At 39.6% G+C, this 15,795-nt stretch overlaps 1 protein-coding gene across 1 annotated transcript in view; it reads right to left on the bottom strand.

The window, feature by feature from the left end:
• The window catches only part of LRIG3 (leucine rich repeats and immunoglobulin like domains 3), a 51,986-nt gene that overhangs the window by 11,987 nt on the left and 24,204 nt on the right, over positions 1-15,795 (bottom strand). The window contains exons 4-12 of the mRNA XM_077807757.1: positions 14,291-14,425; positions 13,449-13,592; positions 10,750-10,893; positions 10,303-10,446; positions 9,762-9,905; positions 7,874-7,954; positions 7,073-7,144; positions 6,638-6,709; positions 3,626-3,789 (exon numbers count right to left, since the gene is read on the bottom strand). Of these exons, the coding sequence (XP_077663883.1) occupies positions 3,626-3,789; positions 6,638-6,709; positions 7,073-7,144; positions 7,874-7,954; positions 9,762-9,905; positions 10,303-10,446; positions 10,750-10,893; positions 13,449-13,592; positions 14,291-14,425 (1,100 nt within the window). The remainder of the gene's footprint in view (positions 1-3,625; positions 3,790-6,637; positions 6,710-7,072; positions 7,145-7,873; positions 7,955-9,761; positions 9,906-10,302; positions 10,447-10,749; positions 10,894-13,448; positions 13,593-14,290; positions 14,426-15,795) is intronic.

Genomic DNA, 15,795 nt, shown 5'->3' with positions numbered 1-15,795 from the left:
AAACATAGATAAGGAAATATTTCTTCACACAACATGCAGTCAACCTGTGGAACTCATTACTAGGGGATGTTCTGAAGGCCAAAAGTAAAACTGGGTTCAAAAAAGAATTAAGTTCAGGGAGGGTAAGTCCAATAATGGCTATTAGCCAAGCTAGCCAGTGATGCACCACTATGCTCTGGGTGTCCCTAAGATGCTGACTGCCAGAAACTGGGACCGGATAACAGGGAATGGATCACTCAATAATTGCCCCTGTTCTACTCATTCCCTGTGGGGCACCTGGAACTGGCCACTGTTGGAAGACAGGATACTTGGCTAGATGGACCTTTGGTTTAACCCATTATGCTCATTCTTATGTTATGTTCTTAATAGATAGTGCTATTTTCAGATGTCAAATTCCTCACTGGAATGATTTCCTCATAAAGAAGGTATGTCCTTCATTAGCTCCCTATTAATTTCTTTACTTTATGTTCTGTCCACATCAGCTTTAGAAATTTATACATTAATATTTCAATATTAAATTAAGAGTAGCTAAACACTTTTATAAGACAGTAATGTTAATAGTTGCTATTAAAACAGCAACAAGACCATGACACCAAGCACATTCTGTGCTCCTTTATACCTAGGCAATCCCACCAAGACCTGTGAGGTTGTATAGGTATAAGGGTAGGATTAATAAAAATTAAGCAATGTTGAACTTGTTGTGGTAACAAAATTATAGTGAAGAAAGATGAAATTTCCATTTTACCTCTTTAAATCCAGGACAAAATAAAGTATTTTGTCAACTTTAATTTTTCCTCTATTAATGGAAATTGCAAGCAAATATATATATGAATGCCAGATTAAGTACCAAATTTTTATCTTAAAACAGTCAAGAAATTAAGAATTAAGGTTCCCACTTTGTGCATTAGAATAGGGTCTTTCATTACATGATTAGACAACAAAGTGACAATATTTGACACGCAGGATTTAGCATCTGTGAACAGCACTTTTGTTGCAAATGCATATTAATACAAAATGTATGTGTTAAGCTATTGTATAATTTACATACTGAAAGACTATTATGAAGGGATACTTTCAACCCAAAGTTGACAGGAAACAATAAAAGCTACCCTGAAGTATTTGCAGCACTACAAACCTGAAAATAAAACTGATTCTAATTAGTATTCACTGTCTAACCTGTGAGAAATGCAAAAGGTAAAAACGTAACTACAGAAAAGTGAATTGGATTAATAGAATCACAGAATATCAGGGTTGGAAGGGACCTCAGGAAGTCATCTAGTTCAACCCCTTGCTCAAAGCACGACTGATCCCCAATTAAATCATCCGAGCCAGGGCTCTGTCAAGCCTGATCTTAAAAACTTCTAAGGAAGGAGATTCCACCATCTCCCCAGGTAACACATTCCAGTGTTTCACCACACCCCCAGTGAAAAAGTTTTTCCTAATATCCAACCAAAATCTCCCCCACTGCAACTTGAGACCATTACTCCTTGTTCTGTCATCAGCTACCACTGAGAACAGTCTAGAGCCATCCTCTTTGGAACCCCCTTTCAGGTAGTTGAAAGCAGTTATCAAATCCCCCCTCATTCTTCTCTTCCGTAGACTAAAAATCCCCAGTTCCCTCAGCCTCTCCTCATAACTCATGCGTTCCAGTCCCCTAATCATTTGTTGCCCTCCGCTGGACTCTTTCCAATTTTTCTACATCCTTCTTGTAGTGTGGGGCCCAAAACTGGACACAGTACTCCAGATGAGGCCTTACCAGTGTCGAATAGAGGGGAACGATCACGTCCCTCGATCTGCTGGCAATACCCCTACTTATACATCCCAAAATGCCATTGGCCTTCCTGGCAACAAGGGTACACTGTTGACTCATATCCAGCTTCTCATCCACTGTAACCCCTAGGTCCTTTTATGCAGAACTGCTAACGAGCCATGCGGTCCCTAGTCTGTAGCGGTGCATTGGATTCTTCTGTCCTAAGTGCAGCACTGTTCCTGATCACTTTCCTCTCCTCTAAGTGCTTCAGAATTGATTCCTTGAGGACCTGCTCCATGATTTTTCCAGGCACTCAGGTGAGGCTGACTGGCCTGTAGTTCCCAGGATCCTCCTTCTTCCCTTTTTAAAAGATGGGCACTACATTAGCCTTTTTCCAGTCGTCTGGGACTTCCCCGGATCGCCATGAGTTTTCAAAGATAATGGCCAATGGCTCTGCAATCACATCCGCAAACTCCTTTAGCACTCTCGGATGCAATGCATCCGGTCCCATGGACTTGTGCACGTCCAGCTTTTCTAAATAGTCCCAAACCACTTCTTTCTCCACAAAGGACTGGTCACCTACTCCCCATGCTGTGCTGCCCAGTGCAGCAGTCTGGGAGCTGACCTTGTTCGTGAAGACAGAGGCCAAAAAAAGCATGGAGTACATTAGCTTTTTCCACATCCTCTGTCACTAGGTTGCCTCCCTCATTCAGTAAGGAGCCTACACTTTCCTTGACTTTCTTCTTGTTGCTAACATACCTGAAGAAACCCTTCTTGTTACTCTTAACATCTCTTGCTAGCTGCAACTCCAGGTGTGATTTGGCCTTCCTGATTTCACTCCTGCATGCCCGAGCAATATTTTTATACTCATCCCTGGTCATTTATCCAATCTTCCACTTCTTGTAAGCTTCTTTTTTAAGAGCAGCAAGGATTTCACCGTTAAGCCAAGCTGGTCGCCTGCCATATTTACTATTCTTTCTACATATCGGGATGGTTTGTCCCTGTAACCTCAATAAGGATTCTTTAAAATATAGCCAGCTCTCCTGGACTCCTTTCCCCCTCATGTTATTCTCCCAGGGGATCCTGCCCATCAGTTCCCTGAGGGAATCAAAGTCTGCTTTTTTGAAGTCCAGGGTCCGTATTCTGCTGCTTTCCTTTCTTCCTTGTGTCAGGATCCTTAACTCGACCATCTCATGGTTGCTGCCTCCCAGGTTCCCATCCATTTTTGCTTCCCCTACAAATTCAACCCGGTTTGTGAGCAGCAGGTCAAGAAGATAAATCAAAATCATTTATAAGAGTGAGGTGTTAGTAACATAAACAAGAAATGTATATGCGGTCACAATGATTTTTAAAGTTGAAAATATTGTTTTAAAGCCCATATAGACAAGGTCAAGGTTACCATGGGAACTATACTTCAAGATATAACTTTAGTGCAATTAATCTCAGATTTAATAAAGCACTAATGCAATTTGCATATATAAGTAAATATATTGCATATATTAATAGGCATGTCAGTTAAAGTACATCAAGGTGCACCACATTTTTTAAATGGTGCTTACCTAAACAGTATTCATATTTTAACTCTAGCAGCACGTAAATTTACCACCACAAAGCACTGATCTTTCCTTTGTACGCAACATGCAAGTATGCAATACATGAAATTAAGTCAGAAAAATGTTACTCCCCATCTGGAATGAAACCACAAGCTCTGAGTACCTGCAGATAAAAGTCTGGGAAGCAGAGGACAAAACATTAAAAACAAAATATTAACCCTTCTCAGTCCAACAAGAGAAATCAAAACATGCCAGATAAACCAGTGTAAAATAAATTCACTAAGCAAAACCTATGAAGGTGAGGAGAAGTGGTTATACTCACCACACACAAACTCATCTGGGCTAACAGCAAAGATACTTCTGCCTTTTAGCAGCTGAGGATGGGCACAATTGGCATTCACAAAGCTCTGAAAGTTGTTTTCCGATACCCACTGTGGTAGCCATTTTAGCTGGCAGTCACACAAAAGACTTGATGTATTTAAGTGCCTAAGGAAAACAATTACATTAAATGTTTTCTATACAAAATGCAGATCCACCCAAACAGTACAAGTCAATAGGATTTTTTGTAAAACTTAATTTTAAACACAAATGATTTATTATAAAAGAAACTAATGTCACCCAGTTCTCACATGACACCATTATTAGACTTCAGGTCTACAAAGCAAACATTTTCATTCTTATTCTGTTCTTTGAAAAGTCACATTTGTGTCTCTTTACAATTGCATGTCCCCATCTTGAGTCAGGACAAGGACAGTTACATAAAGGGGCAGGGCAGTGATGTAAAGAGGGTACCTGAGAGAACACTCAGAAGAGAGGAGTTCCAAAACCTACATAATTCAAATACCCTCACAAAAGAAAAAAACTTTCTGGGGGAAGAAAAAAAGCTCAGCCCAACTACAAGTTGTATCCCAACTGAGGTCTGTTGGGGTACAGCTATCTAAAGAACTGTACAAGGACTGACAAAAGAAGGAGCATGAGTAAGGTAACAGTGGTATTTATGTGAGTAGTGGGTATACACCAATCCCTATGTTGTGATATGAACAGCAGAAATACTGATCCCCATGGCCTCAGGAAACCCGCTGCCAAGATGAAGACCAAAAGATCCACTTTGTAGTATCTTCTGATACTATGTATTATGAGACCACAAGTAAAATCCTGCCCCTGGGAATTTTGCCCCAACTTCATTAGGCCTGGATTTTCACCTCAGAATCCTGGCTTTCAACCGAGTCTCCTGCCCTCTTTGCCTACGATGTTGCTGGAGATCTTGTACTCTGAGTCTTAATGTTTGCTGGAGCTTAAACACCCAGTTTTGTAAGCATTTGAACTGCAAAGGCATCCAATTGCCGATAGTACATTACAAAATTTTGTTTAATCTCAGATCAAGGTCAGAAACAGCACTAAAAACTCACAGCTTCACATCAGTTCAAATAGCTAGAACCATAAATACTCAATTTATGTAATCTTTTCTCCACAGGATTAACGCTAAAATACAGATCTCAAAACAACTGGAGTGATGGAAATTACAGTTCATCTTGGAAAGGAACTAGGAAGATATTTGAAGGACCACAAATGCAGACTTAGTCCTCCATTGAAAGTACTACCAAACCTAGGAGAATGGTAACATTCAAAAAGAAGAAATGCAAAGAAACCAAACTAATAGTTTCAAAAGAACATTCCGTGAGTGAATATAGACCAACTTAAACTTCCACTAAAAATTTGAACTCTTCCTACTTGGAAGAGTTAATTTGAGACCTCTTACAAATCTGGAGCAAAAATAGCGAGAAATCAAACTTCTCCCTGAGGGCTACTCATAAGTATTTGGATCTAGATAGAGCTAATGATAAAAGTCTTAAAAGTTACCTTGTTGGAGGAAAGACTGTAGTAATTTGTGCGTGTCCAGGGGGATAAATATATGTACTTGTAGTGAGTGAAACACCCATTTATTAGTATAGAAATTCTGTGCTAACTACTTTCCAGAAGAAAAAAGGAGGATGTTACCAGCTCTGAACATTCCCTTTTCAAATCAAGTTTTTCCACACAAGCGCTCTGTGCTCAAAACCTAAAAATGCCAAATCATCAGGCAGAACTGGATCCAGAAGAAACAGGTCTTTTTTAATGAAGAGTGGTCTTGTTGCTATTTTTAGGATGGAAGAAAACCATGGCCTTCTTGACCACCATGATGCAGTGAACATCAGTCATACCCTCACCATGCTAACCTTCTCTAGGGTCCTTTGAATGGGTGAAATTGCTGGGAATGCATATTACAAGGAGTTAATTCAGCCAATTTTGGGAAAGCATGTCCTATCATCTGCCCAGTTATTTACCAGCCATGAGAGATACACACTTGAGAACTCTGGGGAGTGGGCATGGGAGACATTAGAAAAAGCTCTATAAACAGAGGGAATGTCCACATCCCTGCAGGGCTCAGAACTTCCCTGAGCATGATGTAATTAAGCATCTTACTTCCCTTGGTGGATGCTACTGTCTGAAGGTTGCTGACTGCTTTCTCTCCGAGGCCTGAACATTGGGAAATGTTGTCAGGTATTGGGAAGGAAGAAGAGGGACAGCCTCTAAGCGGTTCTGCGTCTGACCCAGAATAGCAATCTTGAGCCACAACGGAACACACATTTGTTCCCCAGCAAAGTTTCAGGTAGTTTCTCCTCACAGAAAGAGCAGCTTCTCTTTTTGACTTATCCGGTTTTGTCATGTTGCACAATCTTGTTTCCAGAGACTAGACTGGGCAGGGCTGAGACAAGAAAAGTTAGAGAAGGAATGAGACAGGAGCACCGGAGACAAGAGATTAGCTGTGACTCAAGGAAAGAAAACAAAGGCCTTTTCTGCTTCAGCAAGAGTTAGCTGTAACAGCTGTTGCACTTAGCTCAACAGAGAAAGAGCTTTTACAGCATTCCCTCAGAAAAGCACTTTTATGACTTTACTTTCAACTGCTCCTCCGCTGATTCAGGACAGAGGGAGCCAATAAGAAGGATCTGCAGATGGGTCTTTGCTAAAGAATTATGACATGGAATTTTACTGGTCCAGAAAGTGGTAGTTCAGTGATACCACTTTACAGTACATTAATAAGTCTTTCTTATCTCATGTATTAGGGATCAACCAGTTTAAACTCAGGACTCTAGGTACCAAATGGAATAGAAAATGAACACTTGCTGCCTGATGCTACCTAGCTCATATGCAGCTCCTACAGAGAAAATCTACTGATGCACCATTTGTTACATGACTTCAGAATTGTTGCAGTGAGAGATTAATACTGAATCTGTCGGTATCTTTTATGGCTTACATATTTTCTAATATGGAGATTTTGGAGGCAAGAACTTACAATTCTTCAAGTTTCTTCATTTGCGAAAATGCATTTCCTTGCACTGACATGATCGCATTGTTACTTAGATCCCTGGGGGAGGGAAAAAAAATTAGAAAAAAAAAATCCATTTTATTAGCTCAAATAAAGGTTAAAATAAAGATTCAAGCTATACCTCTCTATATTATCAGTACAGAATGCAGCTATCAGCTCAGTAAACAAAAGAACAAAGACAAGTTTCTATAGTATCCTGATGTTCACTTAAAAATACAGCACTTGGAGCAGAATTCCTAGACAGAAAGTTCTTGTTAAGACGTACCACACTACTGATGAACAAGGTAAATCTGCTTCATTCAGACAGTCATGAGGTAAGCTTGGTAGTTTTATATTTGTTTTGGTTAATCTTGATATTTGCTTTGGTCACTGCTGGGTTAAATATGAATTTCAGCTACTTACAGGTGTTCAAGTGCATCCAAACCAGAAAATGCTTTCTTTGTAACGGACCTAATCCTGTTTCCTTGGAGTATTCTGGAAATATAAATACTTAATTGAAAACAGATGCAGTAAAATGGGGGCATATTTTGGAACTATGAAGAAAATCTTATACAATTGCTTTTTTAGGCACTTATTACTAAACTGTGACTAACATTCTCCATTCTGCCTTTCTTGCTGCAACAAAATACCTCATCTCTAAAATATACCCATTTATTCTGCTTCAGTAACTATGTAGGTATGATTTTCAAAGATGTTTAATGTGTACGGTTCAGTAATGTAGAATTTTGTTTTTTAAAATCTATAAATGTAAGCATCTTTTCATTCCATAGCTGTATATTTGGAATGACATCTTTGCATTATAGCAGAGCCATTGCCACTAGATACTGGATTACTTTATCAAAGACTTCCCTTAGGCACTGTGCTTTTGTAATCTTTGAAAACACACCTCCCTTCATTTCGTATTATGAGCAATACTAATTCTGCGTGAAAGGTTTTTAAGCAGCAACTGCATGAATCTCCATATTGATAACATTCAAGAAGGATCATAGTCTTCAGATTTTGTTTGACTAAAGAGCTGGTGTTTTGTTTTCTAGAAAAGAAGGCTTCAATGAAGAGCAAAACAGTAAGGAAGTCACAAATTTAAGAGACTAATAAAATCGCCAAGGTTGGGCTCCCTCACAGTATATATTATCTGAGCTCAGGCCAATATATATATATTTTTAAGTAACTAAGAAAATCCAAAATCAGGTCAGTCATACTTACAGCATTCTAAGTTTGTCAAGTCCAGAGAATGCACCATTCATATCTTCAATAGTCCATGAGATTTCATTGTTCTTCAGATCCCTGGGTGAAGAGATCAGAACCAATCACAAAAGGAAAATTCCCCCCCAAAACAAGGTATATATTTCTTCAGTAGTACATGGTATTTAAAACAATTTCTAGAATGGTCTGTGTAAGGAACATTGTGCAATATTAATATCAATTTTAAAAGACGCTTGATCCAATTTGTTTCTTTTTCTGGAATGTCTGAAGTTCAAGGGCCTGACCTTTTTCACCACTACTTTAAAAGATGACAAGAATCAATTTATTTAAAAGAAATTCAAGAGCATCCAAATATATCAGAAGGGAAAAAGGAAAGTGGGGATGGTAAGAAATGAGGGAGCCAACAGCTGTCATATCAAAATAAAACCACACCTAAAGACAAAAGCTTTAAAGAGTCAGTTAAATATGACAACAGATGGATGTCAAAGGGAACAAGTTTTACACCCTTGGGCCATCACAGCAAAGGTGTGCGACCAGATCTGTGAAAGAGGAATGGTGTCTGAGCAGAGAATCAGAATTCTGTAGGATAGGATTTTAGAAAAAAATCTCAGAACTATGCCACAGGAGAAGAATACACAGAAAGTCTGAATCCTAGAAGTAAAATTTTAATGTACGCTTTTCCAGCCCTTGGAATAAGCTCTAACTTACTGTTCTGGCCATTGGAAATGTCACTAATACACTGAGGCTGAACATCCTCCAGAGTATGACCATTTTAATTCATTCACACACTTCTCACCTCCCCCCACCAATTCACAAAGTTAGTAAAACAGCATTATTTCTAGACAGTATTCAGACAAATGCTAAAGGATGACACATCTAAATAACCCAAAGCCTTGATAATCATCAACCCCTAGTCTTTAATGACCCTCTGAATATATCTATGTCTGGGCTTAGGCTTCTACCCTCATGACATCTACCAAGAGGGAAACTCGTATTTAATTAGGAGGAACCTATAATCATGGTGCCTAAGCTGTCAGTGCTGTTTTAGCCTTTCTGCCACTCCCTCTTAGCTCCACTGGGATTTGCAAGAGTCTCTGGGGCATGGCAGGTTAATGCTTTAGATACAAATTATGACATTTAGCTGTTAGGGTATTCATCTCATTAGATTTAAAGGCAACTTTTTAAAAAGGACCCACACAGGACAGAGGGTGGTCAGATTGCAAAGTCAAGGGACCCAGGAGTTGACAGAACAGCTCCTCATAAATCCTTCCCTTAAAAAGGCATGATGTTGTGGGGATGGGACAGGGACTGGGAGCCACGTTGGCAGAGGGACAGTTTTACTGACCTCCACGTTCCCCTACAAGCAGGGCCTGGAGAGGAATGTTTCTGGGTGCTACAAACTGGATGTGGGGGAGCGAGGAGGATTGAGTCCCCCGCCTCCAGTCTCCAGCCAATTACTAGGGCCACCCATGTGCCTATAGCTTGTTTGGGGTGCACATGTACAGCAGGTGCCACGATGCCATGGCTGAAAGCTAGTATTGTGCTCCCTGCCATGAGAATAGAAACAGCCATTTATTAGTTTCCTTTTCTCCCTTCAGAGATTCTTTTAAGAAGCTTCCTTATGAAATCACTATGACAAATAGGAAGGTCTGGGAATGTATAAATTTGTACATAACCTGTACTGCACGAAAAAACAGATACTATTACCCTGGATGAAATCTTACCAAAAAAGAAACCATACTACTAAGGTCTAGGAAAGATTAGAACTACAAAGTTTGTTTTACACTTCCTTCAAAACAAAATTAATTCAAGAAAAAAATAAGGGGGGGGGGGGAATATTTACGCACCACCTAGGTTTCTGACCTAAAAATAAATTATGTCAACTTACAAAGTCTGTAAACTGGAAAGTCCTCGGAAGGCACAATCAGCAATGTAGTTTACTTTGTTGTTCCCAATATACAGTCCAACTAGTAGGCTTAAACCAACGAAGCTTGAATCATCTAATCTTGCGAAGTGATTAAATGTTAAATCTCTGCAAGTTCAAGATGGAAAAATTTGTTTCAATGTTTGAGTATTTATTACTCATTTCTCCCTACCACTTCATTTTTTAAACAAAAAACCTTCTTAGTTGCAGCTATCACAAAGCCTCCTACACAATTTTTGATTATTATACAACTTGCGTATTATTTCCTGCTATTCACAAATGGATTTCTTTCATTCGAAAATTGCTGTGTCAAAGCCCTAGCACAACTGCAGCGGTCATGGTTGGCTTCAACTTTTCACAACAAAATAGGACTATCTTGCACACAAAAAAAAGCTGTTGTCACTTTGGAAACTTTGTTATGAAAAATTCACAGATCAGTGGTAAGCAGCTCATGCTTTGGCATGTACCCCGCTCTCAGAACTGGAATAGAATAAAAGCTACTCACAGCTTGCTGAGTTTCTGGCAAAATTCCCAGGCATCAGAGCTGATCCTGCTGATGGCGTTTTGGCTGAGATGGAGCTGCTGCAACATCAGCAAGCCATAAAGCCAGCCTTTGGTAATCTCTGTTAGGTTGTTATGGTCCAGCTGCCTACAAAACACACAGACAAAATTTAGGGTAAAAAAAAAAAATAAGTGAAGTGCAGGCTTCATCATGGATCAGAGATTGATTGTGAGATGTTACTGGCTAGATACCTGGTTTTCATAGAATGAATATATACAAAAAGGCATGCAGAGTTGCGAGAACTGCATTTACATATTATTAATGCTCACTACTTGTCAAACCAAAATATTTTAAATTTGAAAATATCTTCAAAATTTGATCAAGCATGTCTATTTATTTTGAATTACACAAATTATGTCTCTTCTGAAAAGACTGAAAGTTTATACTTACAAGACTTCCATGTTGGTTAGTCCCCAGAAAGCTCCATCCATGAGTCTATTTACCCCATTTCGTTGCATTTTTAGTGATTTCAAAGCAGTAAGTCCTTGGAAAGTAAGCCCATCTATTTTTTTTATTTTGTTGCGATTCAGCTCCCTGCATCAATAAATTTTACAGTTACAACAGAGTAAGTTTACCTGGATGCCTGTAACATTTCTTCATCATCAGACTTTAAACACCCACACTACACATGAAACAAAGTAAACAAGATAAATGAGACCTTTTTACTGTAACACAGAATAGTCCTAGCACAGTTAATCTTAATGTATTTCAACTATAGAAGGACATGTGTTTGCTATTACATTGATTTTTAAATTTAAAAGGTCCAAGCTGGTTTAGGAGATAATGAATCACCTTCTGAAGTTTACATTCATTTTTAAGTTCTTGATGTTTAGTCAGTAGCAATTAGTGTGTAATCAGGGGTTTAAATAAAGAAGGATCCTTATAAAGGGACCAAGATTGGTCCTCTGTTTTCTCCATAAGGACTACTGATCTGCCAAGCTGCCTCTCCCTCCCTAGGAGATTTCTGCTTCTACACCCTTCCCACTCAGGGGCACAAAACTCTACACCTCCAACCTAGTTCACTTTTCAAATTTTTAGCTTTTCAGGAACTAAACCACCAAACCTGTAAACCTGCTCTATCACCCACTTCTGCATCAGGGGTTAATGTACAGAAGCCCTAATGGAGCCACACTTAATAGCAGACGCTGGTGTTTCCCTGTTCCTCCTCTGCCTAGCTTTGCAAGTCAAGGTGGGCATGATTATGAGATCACGCACAGTCACATAATTCCTTTGCCTTGGCAGTGGTAAGTAAACACACTACCTAAGGTACTAAATCCACCTGCATAAGGATTGGCTTTCCATTCATCTGAATCCCTGCACATCAGAACAGGTAAGAATGACAGTTTCAGATGGATCTAAAGATTGAGAAGACCATGGAGATCATAAATACACCCTGAATTTTCAAGTCTACTCTCACTTCCATTGAGATCTGATTTAAACTGCTTTTCAATATGTCTGGATGGTATGCAACCACCTTCCTCAACAGTGTATCCTCCTGCCTAGCTACCTTTATTATTTATTACATACTTTTTCTTAAGAGCTAATCAAATGAAGTTTTGTCCCTTAAAGAGGCATTCTCAATTTGAAATCCAGTCAATTAAGAGTTATTTTGGGTATCACACTACAACTCCCCAAACTCATGTAAATCCCCCTGCCAATTTTTGTGGTTTCAAAGTCATATTTGCAAACTAAGACAGACATATAGGAGACCCACACAGCAGAGGAACTCTCTCTATACAAAAAGAAAAGGAGTACTTGTGGCACCTTAGAGACTAACCAATTTATTTGAGCATAAGCTTTCATGAGCTACAGCTCACTTCATCGGATGCATTCAGTGGAAAATACAGTGAGGAGATTTATATACACACAGAACATGAAAAAATGGGTGTTATCATACACACTGTAAGGAGAGTGACCACTTAAGATGAGCTATTACCAGCAGGAGAGCGGGGGGGAGAAAACCTTTTGTAGTGATAATCAAGGTGGGCCATTTCCAGCGGTTTACTCCTGCTGGTAATAGCTCCAATTTCCAGCTATTACTCCTGCTGGTAACAGCTCATCTTAAGTGATCACTCTGGTTACAGTGTGTATGGTAACACCCATTGTTTCATGTTCTCTATGTATATAAATCTCCTCACTGTATTTTCCGCTGAACGCATCCGATGAGGTGAGCTGTAGCTCACGAAAGCTTATGCTCAAATAAATTGGTTAGTCTCTAAGGTGCCACTAGTACTCCTTTTCTTTTTGCGAATACAGACTAACACGGCTGCTACTCTGAAATCTCTCTATACAGGAGAAACAATGAAACTCCCTAGACACAAAGTACTATCAAATGCTCAGAGAAAACAAAAAAAGCCTCTTCTCTAATTCCTTTCATTTATAATAGTTTTAGATATTACTTAAAAGGTAAAAAAAAGTTCTGACAGAAGTGTATCATTAGTCAAGATGATGGCGTCTAACTTTAGGGTATTGCTCCCTGTCCTATCATTTTCTGAAAGCAAATGATTTCCCTGCATCTGTTTTTGCCAAGAAAATATGTGGAGGCTGATCTTGTCTCCTAATTATGTAGTTAGGGCTAGTCTACACTGGCAACACTAAAGCACAGCCGCAGCAGCGCTTGAACGTGGCTTGTGTGGTCGCGGCAGAGCGCTGGGAAAGAGCTCTCCCAGCGCTCTAAAAAACCAAAACCAAAACACACCACCTCCAGGAAGGGCGCGGCTCCCAGTGCTGGTGCACTGTCTATAGGGATGCTTTACAGCACTGAAACTTGCTCCACTAAGGGGGGGGGGGGGGGAGGAGGAGTGTTTTTTCACAAGCCCTTAGCTCACTTTGTATCTCCTCAGGTGTCTAATTCATGGAGTATTTTTGCTGCCCTTGTGTATTTTTCTTTATCAGGCAAATCCAATTTTAGCACAAAGACTATTCCCATCTCACCCTATATGTGAGTATTTTCTTCACTATCAGGCTGCAGTTACTAGAAGCTGCACTGCAGCTTCTCAGTGTCTGCCTCGCTTCGAGTCTGGTTACCCCCGCACTGCCAGCGCTTTGCAAGACCTGAAAACAATCAGCCACCTGTAGGTTGCACTTACAGGTGCTGCAAATGGGACAGCTTAAACATCTTTTGAGGGATGGCTGAAATTTTGTTCCTGTTCAGTTTCAATACTTGAAGTGTGCTAGACAAACTGTCAAAGGCACCTGGCTCCATGGAGGTTATTCGATTACTGTTAATATACCTGTTGAGAAAATGTATAGGAGGTTAGATATACAATTATTTAATGGAATTTTAATACCAAGTAGTATGATATAATTATCATACAGTGCCTATCTCAGGGTAAACAACACTTGAATTTAACAGATTAATTACTGATCTAACCACAGTCCTCACCAACGGGGAACTGGAGGGCCAAGAGTTATGTTCCATTCTGTAAGAGTTCGCTGCTGTCAGAAAACAGTGAGTTGGCAAGTATGTTATCAGCATATGCCCCTTAACTATGCTGACTAAATGCAGCTATGGATTAACTGAATTCTCAAATCAATTATACTGTAAAGATTCAAGAAATTAATAAAACTCCAAATGTAATTCAATATAACTAAACCCAATTGAAGATTTTTTTAACTTTATTTTGTAACATTTTTAGGCCTCAACAAGAGATATTTTGTTAACCAGTTTAGCCATAGTACTTTGACTTTTTATTTTCTATGAACTAAACGCTCCATTGGAACAGTCTAGCTGGCTACACCAATGATCTATGTTGTGAACAGGTAAAGATGGGACTAAATATTTAAAGTTAGTATCAAGCTGAAAAAAAAAATACCGCCTCGGCACAGAGGCAGGATAGGTATGGTCTGCAATGACAACTAAGATAATTTGATGGCATATTCAACGTTTTGAAAGCACTTTGGAAAAATTTAAAAATGAAGGTTTGCTTACAGATACTTGAGCTGCAAAGAAGGAAACGATGCAGTTTTCAACTCTGAAATATTATTGTTGCTCAGGTCCAATGTTTCTAGAGACTGAAATGGTTTCAGATGTTCAGGCAAGATGCTCCCAATCTTGTTACTGGTCCTGCAATTTTAGGATATTAGTCAAAGATTCTGCCATTCTGGTGATAAACATTTGCAAACTATACATCAACCTGGCAAAAACTAGTTCTCCACTCTCCCATAGAGAAATTAACTTTTCGGAGAAGAGATACTATTCAGCAAGTTCTCTTCAGTAAAATGATTAGCTAACATCATATACCAAGTTACAATTCTGCATGTTCTGAAGAAACTTGTTTATCCATATTTCCTTAATCACACTGCCAAGACAGAAAAAGAATCTACTTGTATTACAATCTGATTACTGGGATTCATAGGTTTTAAGACCTAAAGGAACCACTGTGATCATCCACACTGGCCTCCACAGTGCAGGCTATATAGAATTTCATCCAGTAATTCCGGCATCATTTCCAAAAGACTTGTGGTTGAACAAGAGCACATCTTTTTTTAAAGATATACAGTACTGTCACTGAGCAAAAGGACACTCAGCATTGCAGTGAAATCAGGCTAAGGCTTAACCAAGTCACACCACAATGCTGTTTTAAAATAAGTGTTACGAGAACGTTCATCCACCCAAACGGCCAAAAAAGGACAAGGAGCTAGATTAGAAGACAGATTGATCACTGTGCACCACCACAGAGAGAGCAGCTATTTTGTACGTGGAGTTGATATTTCAATTCATCTCAAATAATTAAGAAAGAAACTAGTACATGTCACCCATACAGGAGTGTCTGGGATTTTGTGTGTGGTCATCACAACTAATGGTATTTCCTGTCTCCATGCATACTACAACAGTAACTTTGCAACTGGTTAGAGACATTGGCATCAGAGCCTGTTACAAGAAACAGTTTTTCCTTTTATCATAACCATATTTCTGCATTTGTACCTGCCATTCTACCTAACCTTGTTTTTGTATTGGTTTATTCCAGGAAAATCTGAGCAGCAATCCTATACCGCTTCAGTGAGGGATAGCATGCCCAAGAGACATGCAGAGAGATCAGAAGCAACAGTACACAGGGTAATACATTCTGGGATATCCACTGTACAGAGCTCGGGAGGTAAAGTGGAGAATGGAGCTGAAATGGTTATAGGAATGTAACCATCTGCCAGCGTCTGCTCTTTGCTGGTTAGGTTCCAGTCTACCTCAATCAGATCTAGTTGAAGTAGTTCCTATACCTAGTTTTAGCAGTGTTCAAAAATTGGGATCTTTTTCCCCCACCATCTAGAGCAGGGATCTCAAACTAAAACCACCAGGAGGGCCACATGAGGACTAGTACATTGACCGGACACTGACAACCCCTGCTCCCCACCGCTGCCCCCAATCCACCCCTTCCATGAGGCCCTGTTCGTGCCCATCCCTTCCCCACCCCCATTCCAACCCCTTCCCGAAAGTCC

This window comes from Eretmochelys imbricata, chromosome 1, assembly GCF_965152235.1.
Source record: "Eretmochelys imbricata isolate rEreImb1 chromosome 1, rEreImb1.hap1, whole genome shotgun sequence".
NCBI lineage: Eukaryota > Metazoa > Chordata > Testudines > Cheloniidae > Eretmochelys > Eretmochelys imbricata.
This window is presented reverse-complemented; position numbering and strand designations above follow the sequence as displayed.